This window comes from Epargyreus clarus, unplaced genomic scaffold (genome assembly GCF_041222505.1).
Source record: "Epargyreus clarus isolate Ecla_fem2 unplaced genomic scaffold, WU_Ecla_fem_2.2 ptg000003l, whole genome shotgun sequence".
NCBI lineage: Eukaryota > Metazoa > Arthropoda > Insecta > Lepidoptera > Hesperiidae > Epargyreus > Epargyreus clarus.
Genome location: NW_027332211.1, coordinates 13,719,246 through 13,739,510, shown reverse-complemented (window position 1 = coordinate 13,739,510; position 20,265 = coordinate 13,719,246). Strand labels below are relative to the sequence as shown.

The 20,265-nt window shown below is 34.8% G+C and overlaps 3 protein-coding genes across 3 annotated transcripts; 2 read left to right on the top strand and 1 right to left on the bottom strand.

Moving 5' to 3' along the window:
* The first annotated feature begins 4,264 nt into the window (after positions 1-4,264).
* On the top strand, positions 4,265-11,408 carry LOC140754710 (uncharacterized). The gene is made up of 7 exons (XM_073089770.1): positions 4,265-4,424; positions 8,838-8,974; positions 9,082-9,346; positions 9,419-9,630; positions 9,720-9,951; positions 10,499-10,779; positions 10,946-11,408. Exons 1-7 carry the CDS (start codon positions 4,409-4,411, stop codon positions 11,171-11,173), a joined length of 1,371 nt encoding a protein of 456 aa, XP_072945871.1. The 5' UTR covers positions 4,265-4,408; the 3' UTR covers positions 11,174-11,408.
* Positions 11,409-12,998: 1,590 nt separating this feature from the next.
* LOC140754724 (uncharacterized) lies at positions 12,999-15,974 on the top strand. The gene is made up of 5 exons (XM_073089797.1): positions 12,999-13,218; positions 13,665-13,798; positions 14,242-14,497; positions 14,984-15,219; positions 15,544-15,974. Exons 1-5 carry the CDS (start codon positions 13,203-13,205, stop codon positions 15,904-15,906), a joined length of 1,005 nt encoding a protein of 334 aa, XP_072945898.1. The 5' UTR covers positions 12,999-13,202; the 3' UTR covers positions 15,907-15,974.
* Positions 15,975-17,106: 1,132 nt separating this feature from the next.
* Positions 17,107-20,252, bottom strand: LOC140754719 (uncharacterized). Its single transcript, XM_073089782.1, has 5 exons — positions 20,094-20,252; positions 19,541-19,677; positions 18,617-18,887; positions 17,748-17,989; positions 17,107-17,609 (listed from the first exon to the last, which is right to left on the bottom strand). Exons 1-5 carry the CDS (start codon positions 20,110-20,112, stop codon positions 17,271-17,273), a joined length of 1,008 nt encoding a protein of 335 aa, XP_072945883.1. The 5' UTR covers positions 20,113-20,252; the 3' UTR covers positions 17,107-17,270.
* Between the last annotated feature and the right edge of the window lie 13 nt (positions 20,253-20,265).

The window sequence follows — 20,265 nt, the reverse complement described above, 5'->3', positions numbered from 1 at the left end:
CAAATTTTAATAATATGTGACACGACATGTGTTCACCTACATCTAAATAAATAAAAAAGATAATATGTTCAACCACCGGCAAATCTTGTATTAGTCAAAAAATTGCTATCTTTATTGTAATAATTTAAATGCATTTAACGATATTATTTATATCATCAAACTATATCAACCAACGCCATCTATGTGGAAAACAAGAAACCACATACATACATCACAACGAACAAACTATATGAAGTTCGCTTTCTACTTTTGTAGTTATCAATCCGCAACATAGATGACGCTACAGACTATTAATGTCCCTTAGACAAACAGATGGCACTACTTATCAGTTTACTACACAAATATGTGACGTAAATGCCATCTAAAAATTTAAATTGCTTAATAAGTTATAGAATTAAAAAAATGTTATTTCACAAATATAATATTTAACATTTAAATTTATAAATTGATGTAATAATATAAGTATATGTAACATCATTAATAATAAATTTAATATGTGTAACTGTGTATGTATGCGTCACCGGTGACATCATACTATAATATGGAATCATAACTTTAAATAGATACCCACTAAGGTCCAAACAAGTTTTCAACGAGCCGAATTCAAAATGACGGCATTAATACAATTTTATGTGTGACGAAACAGTCATGCTTAGTCACTATACAATAAGTAACTATTTCATACTAAAACTAAACGGAATAATAACGTCTTCCCATACAATTACCTACTTACTCGAGCTTTTAAGTCATAATCAACCTGAGTCAGTGTCAAAGATATAGGTACCGACAGAAACTACGAGTACCTATAGATGTTCATAACTATGATCAATTAATAAATCGTCATTTCGGACTTGATAGTAAAAATTGGTCAACACTGATGATGTTACTGATGGCCGTAAGCAGTACGCTTCTAGATCTAGACTCACGATTAACGGTCTGCCTAAAGATATAAAAAGCTGTATGTACACACAAAAATAGACGATGCCTTTTCACAATTTCAGTCTCCCAGTTTTGCACAATTCTGGCTCATTCATACATAACACATATATTGTGTACATAGCATTATTTTAAAAATCAAAGAATTTAGCGTGTTGCTCCAAATAGTTTTGATAAGAACATGCTGAAATTATGTAGAAAATTATTGCAATGCTTTCATTCTTGAAAGCCGGATGCCAAAATGCTAGCCATGTTTATGTGTATATAACACTATTTAATTAATTGCATAAAAATCGCGCTCAAAAAAGTTGGTATAAAAAAATTTTGCATGTCTGAAAAAAAGTTAGACCTAAATGAAAATTTCTCATAATTTTGATCTATTTTCGTTATTAACTTTGTGTTTTTTGGTTCGACATTGTAAATAATTTAATTTGAAACCCTATTTGTCCCTACAGATTTTCTGTGTGAGCAATAGTTTGCCTGATCGAGCGTGAAAACGATATGCTCCCCTTTTTTAAGATGGCGGCCGAGGGGCAAGATTTGCGACCTCACAAATTGCGATTTACGAGTAGCTATACCCAAACATCCTCGAAATCCAAAAAACATAAATGCGTCCTCTGGCATTTGCAACCAAACTCTAAGATTTCAATAAACTAATGTGCCTTTGTGTAGTTAATCTAAGAGGCATCCATGTTTTTATTGTGAAATTATTATTACGTTTGATGAGTCATGTCATCTAACCAAGGTTACATTACGTATGATCTACGTTTATCATTCGTGTCATTTGACCTGTTAGCTTTGCATTTAGTTGTTAATTGGTTTTGTCTTTATCGGCAATTACTCCTTGTTAAGTAAGTAATACTTTATCTATTGTAAAACCGTCTCTTGTTGAATATTGTTTATTTGAGGATAAAATCAAATATATAAGAGTAATCTGTATTATATGTACGTTAGTTTACGTTACCCATCTTGGTAGAACCATACCACATACATTTATATTACCTAATTTGAAAGAATATTACTTACTTAATACTTTTCGTTCCTGTAATTAACATAACAATAGTACCTATGTTATATTGCCAGGGTTAAAAGGTGAAAAGGTGACTGTGACCCTTAAGACCCGAATATTGTAGTTAATACAGATTGTATTAACTACTTACTATGATTATAGTAATTATTTCTTTTTATTTGCAACACTTACGCCCCTGGGTGGTACGTTTAGTGCTTTCTTTTTGTCCGATCAATTTCCCCATACTATAGACCATGTCGTCCTTGACATGTAACATTTTTACCCCCAACTACATTATAATTATGGTTTGAACGCTATGAGCTATCGGTTATAATAAAACTATCATTTAGATAATCAATTGCAGGCTGCGGTACCCAATGAAAATACAATGTTGTAATCTATTGAATTTAAATTGATGTATTTGCTTGTTTACTTGGACCTTATCGATGTGTTGTGAAGGTCCCATGTTTACTTATTAGTTTTACTAATTACAAGAAATAAATAAGTGGTTGTTATTGTATTATGTTCAGCTTCTATGTATTAGAATAATTATCTATTTACTAATATAATCAAGTAAATACCAAACAGAAGGGTTTGTTCAAAAACAAGAAAGGGTTAGGTATAATAATATATTTTTAATTTTATTTATCGAATACATCAATTCAAAGGTGGTAGAGCCCTTTGCGGTTCGACTCCGGAAACAATGCCACACCTATTTCTAACTCATAAAAGCAGTGTTGAACGCTGCTGTGTTCAGGTCTGAAGGGTGTAGTAAGGGAGACACTTTTCCGCGGCGTTCCAGCTTAGTCCTCAATGGTAGCGGTGCATGTGTGGCCGACCTCACGTTGATTACAGATTTTTATGGTCGGCAGTATCCACTTGCCATCAGGTGGACTGCATGCTCGGCTGCTACTCCTATATTATAAAAAAAAAATCATAGTATTTTTTTTTAATTTTAGAAATTAATTATCAGTGAAAATGTTTTTTTACGTATGATAATCCCTGACTACGTACTTACTCATACAAAAAAACCTTTCAAATTTATTAACGGTTGCCTTATAGCTAATTGAATACAAAAAGGCCACAGCTCAAAAAATTAATTTTACACGATAATTAGTACAAAAATAAAAATAATCAACCCCAGATCACACCACCTTTCATCCTCCCGGACCAGGGAGAAACTTTCAAAGGTATTCGATGGTGTGAACTGCCGTGGAAGCGTTATGTGCACCACCACCAGGCTATGTGAGAGCTTTCTCACAAACCAAACCCTTCTATCTAAAGCCAGGTACCACGTTACTGTAGCTTTATTCTGGACTCGAGACTGTAGGGACATCATTCAATACACCACCACAGTAATAACTGGTTCAACTTATTTGTATTTTGTACAGGTGGCTCGTAAATATTCCGACAGGTCTGTTATTTTTGCAACTCAGACATAAACAACTGAGTAAACTTATTTACACAATTGAACAACAAAAAAGGGGAGAATACCGAAAACCATTTGAAACATTCGAATGAATGGCTCGAAAATCTTGTCCTTCAAAACCTGTTTACCGCATATTTGGGGGCAATTTTAATTTTATGTTCACGGTCAAGTTGCACTGCCTCGCCATGTTCTGATAGAAAATTGATAGCGTTTGCAAGCCTATCAATGTTTTTTGCCTGTAATGTTATTACGCTTAAAATGTATCATAATTTTTAAAATACACATAAGAAAATATTTGTGAATTTCAATGATCCTCTTCTTGGGTAGGTATCCTATGTATCTTAGTAAGCTACCAAAGCCAACAATCTAAAAATATAAGCGAAGAATCTTCATAAGATCTTTCAAGAAATGCAAAGAGGAATTCTTGAATCTATTAGTATAAGTGCCTTTTTATTTATTTTGATTATGGTACAACATATTTTTTAAGGATTTCTACATTCACAGAGAACTGCGCATATACCCATCTTTAATCTTTGTTAATAATTATGACCGATGTACCTATCATGATTATTATATGTTCATTAAAAACAGATGGACTCATAAAATGCGCAGACATATTTCGTAGTGTGATGTACCTTTTCGGCATGAAAGTCTATAATTATTTTATCTTACATTGCAGAAATTAAAATACTTTAGTTGTGGTTTATAGTATATTGCAGATCAACTCAGAAAAAAATAAACCACTGTGTTTGAATGCGCCCTGCAGCTCTTTTTTTATTGAGTTTCGCTTCTATACTTTTCTATTTTTTAACAGGTACATGGTGGTGACCTAAAGGTTTCCTACACATATAACATAATAATGAAAACAAAATCGTTTATGACATCACCGCGTTACGTCTCGCCGGGCGCCGAGGCCGCGGGTCGGTCGTGCGAGTCCGCGACTAACTTCGCCGTCTGACTCAGTTCAGGAACGCCGAACCAACCGAGTCGACGTACGTTCGTTTTACAAGTGAAAAAGTTTCTAACTCAGAACCATGGCTAACATCTTAGGTGAGTGAGAAAATCTTTATTTCCATGATTATTGCACAATTAGCTGCACACGTCTCGTCGGCGTAACCTTCGCACTTTTGATAAAGAACTTTTTTGGCGTAAATTTTGGAATGTTGAACGTATTTGCTGTTTTATTGTCGCGTACACAGCCCGTTTGACAAGCCGGCTTTTTGAATAATAACCGGTGTTATTTTATTGTGGCACTGCGCCAGATCTGGGAGTGGTGTTGCGGTGCTGAAAATCGTCAGGATCAATAGCACTTCAGTTTCAGATTTTACCTTTGGGGGGGAATATTTGATTATGCGCTGTATAACTATCGCGATAAACCTCCTATTCGTCTAATCTTCAAATTTATTTTTAACTTGATTGCCTTCATAGCCCACGTACCGTAAGATTATTCTCAGCATTCTTAGAACGTAGGTAATTGATCATTTCTTAAACGAAGATACGAAGTAGATTGGTGGGTAGCATGTCATTGTAAGTCTTGAATAGAACGGCATGACATCATTTCTTTATACAAATGGTTGTTCATTTATAGCCCTAAATTATTGTCACGGTACTGTGTACATTGTAAATGTTTTACGTGTTCACCAGCATGATTGTAAACATTGACATTGTATTGTAAGCAAAATATACTGAAGATCTACTCTTAGGTACAACAATATTACGTAACCTTATTGCCTGTTTGTATATAAACATACACCTTTTCTGCCACATACCAGTAGTGCGTAACACTGCTGGGTTTCCTGTTTGAAGGGAGTGGAAGGACGCATACAAGCATCTACCGTTATTAATAAAATCCATCTGTCCAATGTGCGGCATTTACTTGACAATTTACTGGACATCGTAAAATATTCTCTTTGGTAGGTAAAAATTAAGTTTAATCAATAAGTATTGAAATTGGATCTTATTAATCCATAAATAATATTCAAACAACGAGACAAAGATAATGTAACTATAATCTGAAGTTGCAATTACATACGTGATTTTAATTTTGTTTCCACGCTATAAATATGACATGTACAATCACAATTTTGTCACGTATAAAATATATTGTTAAGACATACAAACTTATATCTACATTATGCTCAGCACTGCACCCGTTCAATCTTTTAATGTCACATATAAATGCATTAATGAACACCCACATTACAATACATTTATTTTCCTGAAGCCTACGCGTGAAATATCTCCGGTACAAATGTGAAACTACTGAAGACTGAAGGTGGTAGGATTCTTTTTGGATCAATAGCTCTACGAAACGGCCTCTATGAATATTTTTGTATAGTTATGCAATTTGCAAACTTTCTTTATGCAAGCTATCTAATAATAATCAAATTAATACCATTGTTAACTGTATCATTGGGTTGAATTTTTCTTAAACTGAAATACGAAATAAAAAGCTTTAAAGAATTCTGTTGTTCACAATATTATCGAGAGCGACAATGACGTGATAATAAATAATTAATGTGTATAACATTTCCACAAATAGAATGTATATTTTTCAAGTATTTTCGGATCCTATGTAGCAACTCATACCTACCCATCTCACAACACTCTACTATATTATGCAAACAACCAGTCTTCATGCGAATAAGCACTAATATCATTAAAACCAGTTATTACACAATTGTACTTGAAGGATTTTTACCTCAGGTCATAGACTAGTGCTTTAGGTATAGTCCGCGTAAAACTGCTAGTCCGCTGTGAATATAGAAATAAATCGCGTCGCCATAGCAAATTGTATGACTACACCTGCTCGCAACAACTTCAAAGCGGACAAGCAGTTTGGCAAGGACTATACCTATATTATTATTGAAGAAAAATCATTCATTATTTTTATTTTTAACATTATTAATGTTTCCTTGCTTATATACTACATTTAAATTACAATATCTTGCGTAGGCTTTGACATATATCAAATAAATACATATATCAAATATGGAACAGAAAAAACAAGTAGGTACCCATATGAATCATGTTTTTAATAAATCTAAACCAGTAAAAAACTTTATAGGTACACAAATAAAATATCGGTTAGTGTAGGTATTGGGGAACTTATAAAAATAATACATATTTGTTAATTGTTTGTTGCATATCCTAAAACACATGCCCATTTAACATTTTGACATTAAGATTTAGTGTTTACATATAAAATAATATTATTTCATTATTCTTATACTTAATTCTATTAAAATCGTACTTTTGCCGTCCTTAGACTGATTTTCCCGTGTCCCAAGGTTTGACCTGTATTACTTCAGCAGTGCGCCGCGGTTCCTACCTATCGATCTTAGCTGGTTGGCGCCACCACTGCGCCACTCTGCTGTAAAATCTTTATAGATCGTCAAACCAATCCTGTTCTGTTTCATTGCTGGACTTCTTCTCGGTGTGAGAGGGATTTAGGCTATAATCCAACGTTCTGGTCAAATGCGAATTGGTAAACTTCACGCACCTTTGAGAACTTTGTTGAGAAGTCTCAGCCAGTGTAGGGTTAGGTTCCTCGCATTCTTTTTCTTCATCGTTAGAGAAGATACTTAAATTGCTTATTTTTAAAACAACAAGTACCTACTAATTACTGATGAATAATAACAGTGATAGCCTAATGGTAAGAAACTCGGCCTCTCGATCGAGAGGTCCGAGGTTCAAATCCCAGGCACGCGGCACCTCTGATTTTTAAAATTTATTTACATTTTAGTAATTAATTATCACTTGCTTAAACGGTGAATGAAAACATCTTGAGGAAACCTGCATACCTGAGAGATTGATAAAAAAAATCTCAAAGGTATGTGAAGTTTGCAAATACGGACTTGGCCAGCTCGGTGGACTATGGCCTAATCCTTCTCATTCTGAGAGGAGACCCGTGTCCAGTAGTGGGACAATAATGGGTTGATGATGATGATGACTTATGAATAATTTCTACACCGTTTTAACTTTTTTATTCATGGACGCATAGAAGGATGCATTTATCGTGCTATCCTAACCTGAGAACTACGAGTATATTAGAAATGGTCAAGGGTTCATGTAGCTATACTCGTACGTTAGTTTTAAAGATATGTTTGTCTATCTACATTCCTAACGATCAACCCTCATAAATACGACCTTAAAGCGCCTTGAAGGACAAAGCAAATGGACACTTGCTTGCAAATGCCCCATAGTAATTTCGTACACCTTTACGAGGTAAAAGATAATTTGAACAACCCACAAAGTAATTACTGCCGCCTTAAAATTTGCTGCTATTGTAAATAGCAGCATAGACTCATATTATTTTGAACTCCATTAGAAACTGATTTTTGCTAGACACGTCACGTCAATACTATTCCATGACGGGCATAACGTTGTTATTGTGGTCCTATTATATCTACGTATGCTGTGAACTGACATGTACCTTCGTAAGAATTCGTCCGGAGGTCGCCACGGCATCGATTTGTTAGGATGACATCACCGACCCAGGCTACTACTCGTAGTTCCTACCTATTTACTTTGCGTAAATGGATCAAGCGGACGATGTAAATCTACAATACCTTTACAAACTTGCTATTGCTGCGTCATAACGTTGATTAACCAGAATATTACCTTGTAAAGAAGTAATGGAAAGCAACACTTAAGATTATTCAGATTACAAACTGGTGGGTGCGTATGGCGCGATGGCGTACCCAATCGCCTGACTCGCTCGCCGCATACCAAAAGTGCTAGCCTATATTTAGAATGCTGTTAAGTTAAGAGACCTGCCCCGAATGAAATACGGTTAATGCGACATTACGAAGCTAAAATAGGGAATGGAGGAAAAGACTGAAGACGACTAAAGAATTTTAATACATATTTTGAAGCGTACTTAGCTCTTTCCTCGGCATAACGTCAATATTTTTATGTATCATCGAGCTACCTACTAAAATCTGAGAGTAGATACTATTCCCCGCTATCAATATTTCCAATATTTAACGATGACTAGTATGGATAATTATCAAATATGTAACATTGAGACGTTAGTTGATATTTATTTAAAATTGGACTTATAGGCTTTTCATAGATAGGCGGTTTATATTGTTAGTGTTGTTACACAAAATATGCCGCGTCCGCCCGCACGGCAGTAGGCACTTGCCGTAAACTCCTATACAAACGTCTGGCTCATGAGTTTTAGCAAGCGTGTATACTGTATAGTATACGTGGTATTATCGTATTCGGTTTAGTAAACAATTTTTATTTTGGAATTCGTTTCCAGAAATTATGCCAGAGATAAGCAATTTCCATTTTATGTATCTACGTGTTTTTTTTACTTTAAAACCAGTTTAACCAGGATAGTGTGTATCGTACCTACGTATATAATAAATGTAATTGCTGGTCCTATGTAGGTAATATCGATTTAAAAGTAGAAATAAATAATTGCAATAATATTGATTGCGTATGAATTTTCAGATGTTTCGACGGAGGACAACCTCCAGTACCAGTTCTTCCCGATATCCAGCGGTTCAGTCCAGTTTAAAGTGAGAACTGCCAATGACGCACATGTGGCGCTCACCATGGGTCCTCAAGAATCCGACCCGATGTATGAGGTATTCACAAAATATTTTTTTAAAATAAGTAATAGCACACACAAATAATAATCAATCAAGCTGTTCATGATATGGTGTAATGTGAACTGTAACCTCTTGTTTTGCAGGTCATGATCGGTGGATGGGGAAACACAAAAAGTGTGATCAGGAAAAACAAGACGAAACCAGACAAAGTTGAAATCGAGACCCCAAACATAGTGAATGGTGGAGAATTCCGCGGATTCTGGGTGCGTTGGGACGGCGGCGTCGTGTCGGCTGGCCGGGAAGGCGAAGCCATTCCTTTCATTTCCTGGACCGACCCGGAACCCTTCCCCGTCGGTTTCGTTGGCGTGTGCACCGGCTGGGGTGCCACAGGCTCGTGGAAAATCGAAGGTAGGTCATTAACCTCCGATCCGCGCAAAATGTACCCAACTACTCAAAATTAATTAACAATTATTGACGCAGAGGGAGCCGAGTTCGATACACCGGATAAGTTAGAGTATAGATTCGGTCCCGTCGCGGCCGGTTCTCTGGAATTAAATTATCGCGGCCCTCACAACTGCCACGTTTGCCTGACTTCCGGGCCTGCCGAAGTCGACCCCATGTATGAAATCATCCTCGGCGGCTGGGAGAACACCCAATCCGTAATTAGATACTGCAGGCAGAAACCCGATAAGGTAGGACGACAGTCGATGTAAACTTTGTGGTAAATGGTGCTGTATCGTTTCGACGTTCGATGTTGTATAAATACTATAACGTTCCGTAGGTTACGGTCCCGACTCCGGGTCTGATGAATGCCAACGAATTTAGACGGTTTATCATCGAGTGGAAGTGTGGCAGGCTGGCTGTAAGGGATGGAACGACGGGACAGGTGATAATGGAATGGGTAGATCCAGCTCCATTCCCCGTGACGCACTTCGGTGTGCGCACCGGGTACGGTGCTAGGGGAAACTGGCGCATCCTGCATTTCGCCAGAGCCGGTGCAGCTTCCCAGCAACGTTGAGTGTCATACATTTTGATAAACATGGAGTTGCTTTCGTTGTTATTTGCTGTTGTTGCATTTATTTTTATAAAGTTGAACACATCTATAATACAAACACGTACAAAACTAACAAATTATTAAATGTCGTATAGGAAATTGCGTGTGTTTATTATAATACTTCTGTAATATTAGTTGTATTTACAAGTCTGCATCCGGATGTTGAATTGAGTTCACTGGTACGTTGGGTACATTTTGAATGTTATTCTTACTTCCTTCTTCTATTTCTATGTTTTGATTTATTTTGCATGTGTGCACGCATTTTCTTATTTGTTGAATAATTTCGTTTTCTTACCATTTCTTCGAATATTCTGATTATTTTTCCTTTTTTTTAGATTTAATCTCTATAATTTTAACATACTAATAAAATTGCACTGTGCATTAATTGATAACCAATTTATTATTTTCTGATCTAATAATGGATAATGGATCTTTAATGTCAATAATAACTATTAGCAGATTGGTCACAGCATTCCATATTGTTTATTTCGTGTTATGTTTTGTAGTTCCACCACCGCCATCTGCACCGACCGCGGCCGCCCTGTTCAGCGCACCTCCCGGTTACCCCAGCAGCGCACCAGTGGGAGGAGGTCTCGTGTGGGTAGACGCTTACGCCGGTAACGTGCCGCCCGGCGCGGTGGTCGGCGGCCAGGACTGCTCCGGAGAGCCGCTGTACGTGGCCCGCGCGCCGCACGAGGGCGCCACGCTGCCCGGAAAACTCGTCGGCTCGCACGGCTGCGCTTACGTCCCGTGGGGCGGACAGGAACACGGAAAGCCTGAATATCAGGTAAATAATATTATTTTATCATTTAATCACCTTTTTTCATGTTATCAACTTGTTTTTGATTTTAATTATGAAGTTCGTTTTTGGACGTTTTTCGTTAGGTATCAATAAATCATGTCCTTCGTTGCGTATATGTTGTCACATATTAATTAAAAAAACTCGGTTATAGGTACTAGTGGGAGGTCCTGTCAACTGGGTGCCGACAAGCGGTTCCAACATTCCCCCGGGATCGTTCCCTGGTGGAGAGACCGAAGACGGCGAGCCCTTATTCGTCGGTCGCGTCAACCACGAGGGCAGCATCACTACCGGCAAGGTGCAACAGTCCCATGGAGTCTGTTACATTTCCTTCGGAGGCCAGGAACTCGGCTTCCCCGAATACGAAGTCCTCACATCTTGAAGCTCTCACAATTACGTGTTTCAACCAAATAAATGTTATTAGAGCTTAAGCTTCTCTTGTACGGTGAATACATTCTTTTCTTTGGTGGTTTTATATAACTATAGATTCACGATGTGCCTGTTTTTTTACATTATAAAATAATTTTAATGCACTGCATAACAATGTAGTTGATGCTGATACATGATGTAAAACATATTATATTTTTATTAAATTATTGTTTAAATTAGACCACTAACATTTCTTGTTTTATTTTCATTCATTAACATCGAGAAGTACGAGTAACTATTTTAAAATTTTTCGTTTATTGTTGTGGAAATGTTTCTTTAAGCTTTTTTTTGCATCGTTAGCTCAGACACGGATGGAAATCGAATAGTCGCCGTTTAGACAGCGAAAAAATATATACAATATGAACTTTTCACTCTTTGCAATGTTTTGTATACAATTTTGTTTGTGTAATTATAATTATTATCTGAAATAGATCGACCGCTTTTGTGTGGGAAATAAAAAAAAAATCGTCAAGTACGAGTCGAACTCGGGCATGGAGGCTTCCGTACCACCAAATGTTTATTATATTTTACTTATTTTTACAAAATAACCATACTAAAGTATGTTTTATTGTTCTTATTTGTATTTATTATAATAGCAGTTGTAGTAGTAAACAGATTGTAAAAATTTCAACTGTCTTTCTTATATGGTTTAACAATTAGATAGAAAAATGCCGAAAAATACGGGTTTGTTGTATGGAGACCCCCTTTAACATTCAACTTTTTTATTTTTATTTTTTAGTATTTGTTGTATACCGGCCACCATTATGCATCCTCTGTAAAATATTCGGTCTAACTATTAAACCGTTCTAGGAAGACAGTTGAAATTTTCCAATCTGTTTACTGCTATTATAATAAATACAAATAAGAACAATAAAACATAGTTTAATATCGTTATTTTAATTTTATTATACGTTGTTAAGTATCATTCACCACCACCCCATCTATGATCATATATACATTTAATGAGAAAATAGTGATAGGTGACGTAGTTCGTTAGGTTTGACTAGATGGCGTTGTTTTATATAACCAAGTATTGTAGAAAAAATCATTAATAAAATGAATAAAAATAAGCAAAAAATAATGAACATTTGATGGTACGGAAGCTTCCGTGTGCGAGTTGCATTCGTCCTTGGCGTATTATTTGTTTAAGGCTGGTCCATAGAAAAATAATACTACATTGCTCTGAGGGCTGGTCACACTCACCTGTAGTGTCAAAGCTGTCAAAATACGACATGACAGCAGTGTTCCCAACCGTACGATAATTATCGTACATGTACGATAATTTGATACCACCGTACGATGTACGATAGCGAGTCATTATCGTACGCAAATGTACGATAATTGGGTACTTGAAACTTTTTGGGAAACTGTTTTAATGAATTCATAAACGTATTATATATATGCCTTTAATTGATAATTTTTTCGAAAAAAGGGCGATTTATTAATTAAATTTTTTTGTTTTATTACCGTATCTGCCGAAAAATTATCGTACATTTCATAAGAACGCGTGCATCGCGCGTAATGATGTGCCGAGTCGGCCATTTTTGGTATTCGAGATTCCAAAGTACTCGAGTACAACAATAAACAAACAACAATAGCACGGAAGAGCAAAAAAAAAAAAAACGCCACCATGAGTCGACCTGACTCGGCACATCTCTACTCGCGCCCGCGTTCTTATGAAATGTACGATAATTTTTCGGCAAATACGATAATTTTACGCCCCTGGTACGATCAACGCCATCTCCCAGGTTGCCAACACTGCATGACAGCTGTAGTTCCATCTTTTGCCACTTCATTTTGGTGGCTCTGTATTGAATCTATTATTGATTTGATTTGTCTTCTTTGATTATAGTTGGAGTTCGATTGATTTTTGTCAATATAAGAATAAAGAATTTAGTAATGCAACCGTTAATATTTATTTCTATATAAGACACAGTTTATAAGTGAAAATTAAATACGGAAGTGAATGTAATTAAATCATAATGGGTGATTTGATTGGTAATTAAATGAGCCGAATATATAGATTATTGGTAGATTATATGTTGTGGTACAGATTCATACAACGTATGAATCATCTTTGACTGTTGGGTAAAAAAAAATCCCTTTCATCTGCTTAGGTATTTTAAATAGACATCCGCGTCATGATTCACGATGTAGCCTATACTTATTAGAACACATATCAAAGAGTATTTATTCCGAAAACCCTTCTTAACATAGGGTGGGAAAAAAATTCAGAGAAGTGGACCTCTTTTTTGGGGCCGATAAAAACTACGCCATTGCTTTAGAGCTCCCCCTTACATATTTTTCAATACATGAATACCTTTGCAAGAGAATAAGGGTTTTTTGACTTAAATAACTAATATTCAAATATATAAATCCGCCACAGTGATTCTGTAGAACTACACATATAATGTATGTATTACTTACAATGTTTTTTGTTTTAGAAATAACCACGGTTTCAAAACAACAGAGTATATTCTATAAGATAACGAGTGGATCTTTTACTTTCCAAGTGAAGGGTCCAGGTAATGCTGGTATTGGTCTTTCACGGAAGCCTAGCCGGCACTGTCAGTTTTGGGTTAGTTATACTACTTAATTCTTTATGTAACAAAGAAATCAATTCAAGTTTTAAAGATCTATACAAACATGGAAAATATTTTTTAATAGTATATATGATATATGTCATATATTTATATTGTGCCAACATATTGTTAAAAAAAACATTTGTTTAAAATGAAATCCATGCATACATCTACATGAACCAGATAAGAATAAATGAAAATGCAGGTTAAGTGCACTCCCAAATAGGAATGGTTACTACGACTATAGTATACTGCCCTCCTTAACCGATTCCGTGCGGATGTGGCACAACTGTGGTGCCATCTGCACGGAATCAGTTAAATGAATATCAGCAATATGGTCTAGGTAGACTTTACAGTCAAGATAAATTGTGGCCAAAAAAATAGTTTAATAATAGTAATGTAATACATGTTTAACTGATGGGCAATTTTCATTTTTCAGATTGTTATTGGTTGTCAAGGGTCAACATGGATAACGAAGGGTGGAAAGCAAGTGCAGTCAATAAGGACACCAAGTATACTATCTCCCGTTGAATTTAGGGGATTCTGGGTCCAATGGCACTATGACATGTTGTGCATAGGGAGGGAGCATTCCACGGAGCCATTTCTTACATGTCGAGACAAAACATTTGATGTCAAATATGTTACTTTGGCTGTTGTTGGCGATAGTGCCTCTGCTTTACAGTGGAAAATGGAAAGTGAGTTTCATGTGTAAAGTTATATTTGTTTTGGTGCATTTCGGAATGCAATATTGCTACCAAATAATTACTTTACCTACTTAAATATTTTAAGTATGCTATGATAATATGAACCACTTAAATATTTTTTGTGTTTATGCATGGTATGATAATATGAACCAATAATTCAGATTTTTAAAATGAATACTTCTGTGGTGTATTTAACACCAAAGAAGTATAACTTTTTGTGCATATATACCAAAAATATTAAAAGGATGTTACATGTTACTTATAATATCATAAGGCTATACAAAATATCTATAGCCTTATGATATTATAAGTAACAAATAACTTACATTTTAGTAGTATGTACAATATATTTAAAAAAAAAAAGTAAACAATATAATTTGACAAATAAAATTAATAATAGACCCAATTGTTTCGCATACATGTAAATATGCCTCTTTGAAACTGCATTAAAATTACCTTTGTGTTGTAAAATTTTAGTGCCACCATTGCAAGAACCCTTAAAGTTGAAACAAGTCTCTGGTGGGAGTCCTCAATGGAAGCTGGCTGATACCCAGTTGCCAGATGGTGCTTTGATTGGAGGATATGAGAAAGAGCTATTGTATATCATAAGAGCTTCACATCGTGGCTCATTGACACCTGGGAAATTTGTACCATCACTTGGCTTGGGTTTCATACCATGGGGAGGAGCGTCGCATGAGAAAAGTGACTTTGAGGTGAATTCTATTAATTTTTCATTTATTTTACTTGTATATCTTTATTTAAGTATCTCAAAACTAAGCTTTTTATCAAAATCCTAAGTATTGAGAAAATTGTCATCAACTTCAACTAAAATGATGTTCTATAAAACAGACTATATCTTGACTTATTGGTAGATCTCTGACAGAAAATACTTAGCATTAGTTCTTATGAATGATCTACCTCAATGACAGAATGCTATTGGCTCTCTGGGCTTTTCTATCTGTAAAATTCTAGTTACATAAAAAAATGTATGCTTCTATTCAATTAAACCAATCAATTATCAATTAATACTCTTTCAGGTACTGTGTGGATATGATTGTACGTGGATGCCATGCTCAAATGGTAGAATACCAACAGGCGCAGTGCCAGCTGGTTATTCCGAAAGTGAAGATCATGAGCAACTGTTTGTGGGACGTGCAATGTATAATGATCATCTCATACCAGGAAAAGTGCAACCGTCACACAGAACTTGCTACATACCATATGATAACAGGGAGATTGCACTGAAAAGTTATGAGATTCTGGTGATACCCCACAAAAACATACACAGTGGCAACCCTTACTTTATGTATGATATAGGTATAAATGAAACTCCTGTCCACGTTGTCAATGTTGAGGAGTTTGATGATGGTGAGATTGATATGGAAAGAGATTTTCATTAATAGATTTCTCAATGTTAGTGGAGACAGTAACTGCCTGAAAAAGCAATGGCTAAGGTTTTTGATTCATAATATTAGTAATTACTTACATAATCAAATAAAAATTCCATATAAAGTAACAATAAAAGTAGAGAATCAATAGATACAACTCTTGTATGAATTATCTCATATTTATAAACATCATGGTCATGCCATTGACCTGTATGGTATGCTGATTAACAATTGTGCCAAATACTGATATAATCTTTGGCCACAATTTACATTGGTTCTGTTTGAATTATGTGCGACCTGAAGAAGACTTTGTATATCCACTGAATAATGCACAACACAATAGCGTGATTACCACTAGCTGGGGGAGATTGTATCCACTGCTTCAGGTGGATTTCATGCTTGTCTGCTACTTCTATATTATACATAAAAAATCCAATGCACCGCAGTCCATCTGCAGTATTATGTAGTATAATGAATGAATGGATTCCTTGGTTTTAAAATCTTCTTGGAGAATAACAACATAGACATTAAAAAACTAAATGTTGGGTCAGTAATTATTATTACCCAGGAAATGGTAATCAACAACTTGGGTATCCTCCCTATATTGGGGAAGATTGCGAGGACCAATCCCCTATATGTCAAAAGACAAACTATAACAGCATTCGGCATTAGTATGAAAAAAAGACTCAATGTGAAGTGTACTCAATATCTCATACAAGAGTAACAATACAGTACAATTCGATTGTTATTAATATCCAAAACTTTCAATAAATATTTGTCGATCATTGTGAAGTAAGCAATAAAGCTTTATTTTTAGTATATAAGCAATTTTACCTAAGTTTTCGTTAAATGATGTTTATTTTATTGGTTTGTTATACACTTCAAGATCTCTATAATTTCTTATCAAGAATTTTGCAATTCACTTACTGAGATGTTATTTATTGTTGTTTATAATAATATGGAAATCAAAAATTTGAAAATTTTCGCAATGCGAAAACTAAAATTTAATATTCCTTTTTGATGTCAAGCCAACTGTTTGTTATTAACACTATCCATTAAATTTGGCTGAAGTAGTCTTACTTTTAACAATAAAACTACTCTCATACTAAAATATTTGCTAATACTTCCAGTTTCTATATAACTATTGTATTCATAGCATTTAAGTACTCTAGATTCAAATATTTATGATAAGGGAAATATAATATACTCAAATTTCAAAATATAGTAGTTTTATTACATTGCGGTTTTAGTTATAACATCGGTATATAATTTATAGATTAACGCCAGGCACATTCTTTTTAAAACAATAGTCTTATATCATCCTCATTAGATAACAAATAAATCAAAATTTAAAAGTATGTAACAACATTTTGTCTTCAGAAAGGACTTTCCTCTGCATGGGTATTCGGCGTCGGACCTATACATGGTTGCATGTTCATTTTCATATAGCAAAGATGGTCACACGTCTTGCCGCGAAGTGGTTTATTCGTGACTAATATTTCATATACACCCCGCTCCACCTCCCTGCCCTTGTAAGGCAGATAACATGTTTTGTATAGCATATGAACTTTCCCTGGAATGAGGTCATTTTGGATTTGTGCCCTTCCAATAAACAGAGGTTCATTACGCACTTCAGATGTACCCGCTATAAAAGCATTTTCAGGAATCCGATTGTCAAAACACTTAACCCATGATGCATCATACCCACAGAGGATCTGAAAAATAAAGTCTAATTTTTAAATGATTACCTAGACACAATAAATGCTTGTTAATCAAAATAATTGTCCATTTTATGATTGTGCCATGCCTTTGACAATGTTCCAATATAATAAATAAATAAAAATAAAACATACCTCAAACTCATTTTTGGGACATTCTTGACCACCCCACGCTACATATGCTTCCTGTTCAGATTTAACATATTTGCCTGGACATAAAGATCCCCTATGAAGTGCTCTGGCTATATATAGAGGTTCGTTCTCAAAACCGCCTATCATTGCATCTATAGGCAATAGATCTCCTGTCGTCATTTTGACCCATCGCAATTTTCCACCACTGACTGGTTTAGGTACTGATGCACTCATAACTGGTGGACCTGAATGAAAATTATGTTTTTTAAAAGATTGTACATAAAGATCCACTTACCATAAAAAGCAATGGCAATATGGTTAAATAATTTAATGGAAAAGTAAGTGAATGACAACACTATGAACTCAATAACAAATTCTGAACTGGTAAACAGTAATCTGACAAGTAAATTATATATTCGGTCAAGTCTGGAATGATTACCTTAAATGTGTGTAAAAGTTAATATCCAGGTTTCTTTTAAATTTTAATAGGGAAAATTTACAAGAGTTCCCATTATTAAAGTAGCTATTTCTTATTTTTCTCATTGAAAGAAAGACCAATAGCACTTACAATAGTTTCTCAGCCTATACCATTTAAAAATCACTGTAAATAGTTTATTATTGTTAGGTGGTGATACTTAAGTCATATGTATCTTTATACACCCATTATAAGCCACCTATCCATTGTTTTTCCTACCAGACAAGAGTGTTTGTAGTGTAACCAAAGTTAGATAAAAATAATAAACTTTGCTTTCATAGTGGGAGTAAAGTAATTAAGACAACATTATAATATTGTGATGGATATTTAAAATTATGAATGGAAAAGCAAAAACACATGCAGCAAAATAAAAAAGAAGATAAAAGAGACCACATACTTTCAAAACTCCATTCAACTAAACCCCTACCATTATTAGAGCTTGTGTGAAATTTAATGAACCCGATCACCTGCTTGCCTTCATTTCTATTCAATTCTGAATAATGCAAAAATCCATTTTCATCATTAATTCTCCCCATACAGATAGCATCATTGAACCATGTTAACCAGAATTCTCTGGTATCATCATTAGAATGAGGTATTGTGAATGTTAAGTGATCGTCAGAATGTTTTAAATCATGAAATGACACTATATCATGATACAAAATAATCTGAAAAGAACAATGAAACAAGTTATCATCAAAATTCATAGAATAATAGTAACTGGTCATAATATTGTACATACATATTAGAAATCTTTTCTTTTCGATTCAGCCTTGAATTAATTATGTCTAAATTATTTTAATATCAAGGGTATTGTGCTCCGATTTAAAGGGCATAATATTTCACATTTGATATGAAGCATTTTTATTCTTTAGATTAACTGGACAGCTGTGAATATTTTTGTAATATAAAAGTAGCAAACAAGCTGTTCAGTTCACCTGATGGTAAATACTGCTACACCCATAGACATCTCTAATTAACCCATTATAGTATTATAGATCTATAACAGAGTTCACAGAGAATGTAAATGTATTCCATCCAACAAAATTATTTTTCTTTGTATTACTACCCACTTCTTAATATACATAGGTAATATTTCTAACAAATGTAATTTTATCTAAAAACATACATGAGCATGTTTATGTAGATAAGTTAGGTAGATAAGCTTCAAAAGTTTAGTATGTAATACATAAGCATGTTTAAGTTTCTCATGTAAGTGAATTGTATAATTCTTAATGCAAAATAAAGTTTCCGAGAAACCAATGTTGGCTGTCATTATTACTTAGAAAAGATAGTTGAAAATTGAAAAGCTGACACTTACCCGATAAAGAGCTTCATGTGGACATTCCTTGTCTAATAAAAGCAATTTAGGAACTGCCCTTACTTGTGTAATTCTAAATCTTACTGCACCACTGTCAGCTTTATACAATTTGTAAGGCTTTTCAAGATATTCCAGAGCTTAAAAGGAAACAAATACATCTATTATATCCATTTTCACCTTATCCAATATTTATAATTTTATTTTTATAATATAGAGGTAAACTAGTTTACATTCTCCTGATGGATAGTGGCTACTGTTGACCATAGACTTCTGTAATCAACCCCAGATAAGGTCAAGTTCTATCTGGGATCGGCCACAGATGCTTTCCTACTCCTAGGTTTGCTACTACTAGGAGGAGCACCTCCTAGACACCACTCGCCAAATTAAAGCAGTGCTTAACTAAGCTGATATGAGGTAATCCTAATGGTGGCGGTGGTGCTTCCTGATTGAGACTAAAAAAGATTCAACCACCTTCAAAAGTTTATTATAAATATTAGCCATCACGTACTGGGCAAATTATAAAGTTCATGGATCTGTAACTTTTTTTACTCACCATGCAAAGAATCACTCATTTTTATACTTTACATTAATCAACTTAAGTTTTAAAATTCGGTAATTAAATCACATTACGTGAGGCATACGTGAAGTAAGTAGTTATTTTAGATTAAATTAAATGTTATAATTGTTTGACCAAAACACAGTGCAAACTTGCAAATAACATGTAT

Excerpts from the sequence above, each read along its gene's own strand:
- LOC140754710 (XM_073089770.1), top strand. Across the intron at positions 9,631-9,719 it reads GCAGGCAGAAACCCGATAAG|GTTACGGTCCCGACTCCGGG; the intron begins GTAGGACGACAG and ends AACGTTCCGTAG. Across the intron at positions 10,780-10,945 it reads ACGGAAAGCCTGAATATCAG|GTACTAGTGGGAGGTCCTGT; the intron begins GTAAATAATATT and ends ACTCGGTTATAG.
- LOC140754724 (XM_073089797.1), top strand. Across the intron at positions 14,498-14,983 it reads TTTACAGTGGAAAATGGAAA|TGCCACCATTGCAAGAACCC; the intron begins GTGAGTTTCATG and ends GTAAAATTTTAG. Across the intron at positions 15,220-15,543 it reads ATGAGAAAAGTGACTTTGAG|GTACTGTGTGGATATGATTG; the intron begins GTGAATTCTATT and ends ATACTCTTTCAG.
- LOC140754719 (XM_073089782.1), bottom strand. Across the intron at positions 17,990-18,616 it reads AGTTGAATGGAGTTTTGAAA|GTCCACCAGTTATGAGTGCA; the intron begins GTATGTGGTCTC and ends ATTTTCATTCAG. Across the intron at positions 17,610-17,747 it reads GTCCCAAAAATGAGTTTGAG|ATCCTCTGTGGGTATGATGC; the intron begins GTATGTTTTATT and ends TTTATTTTTCAG.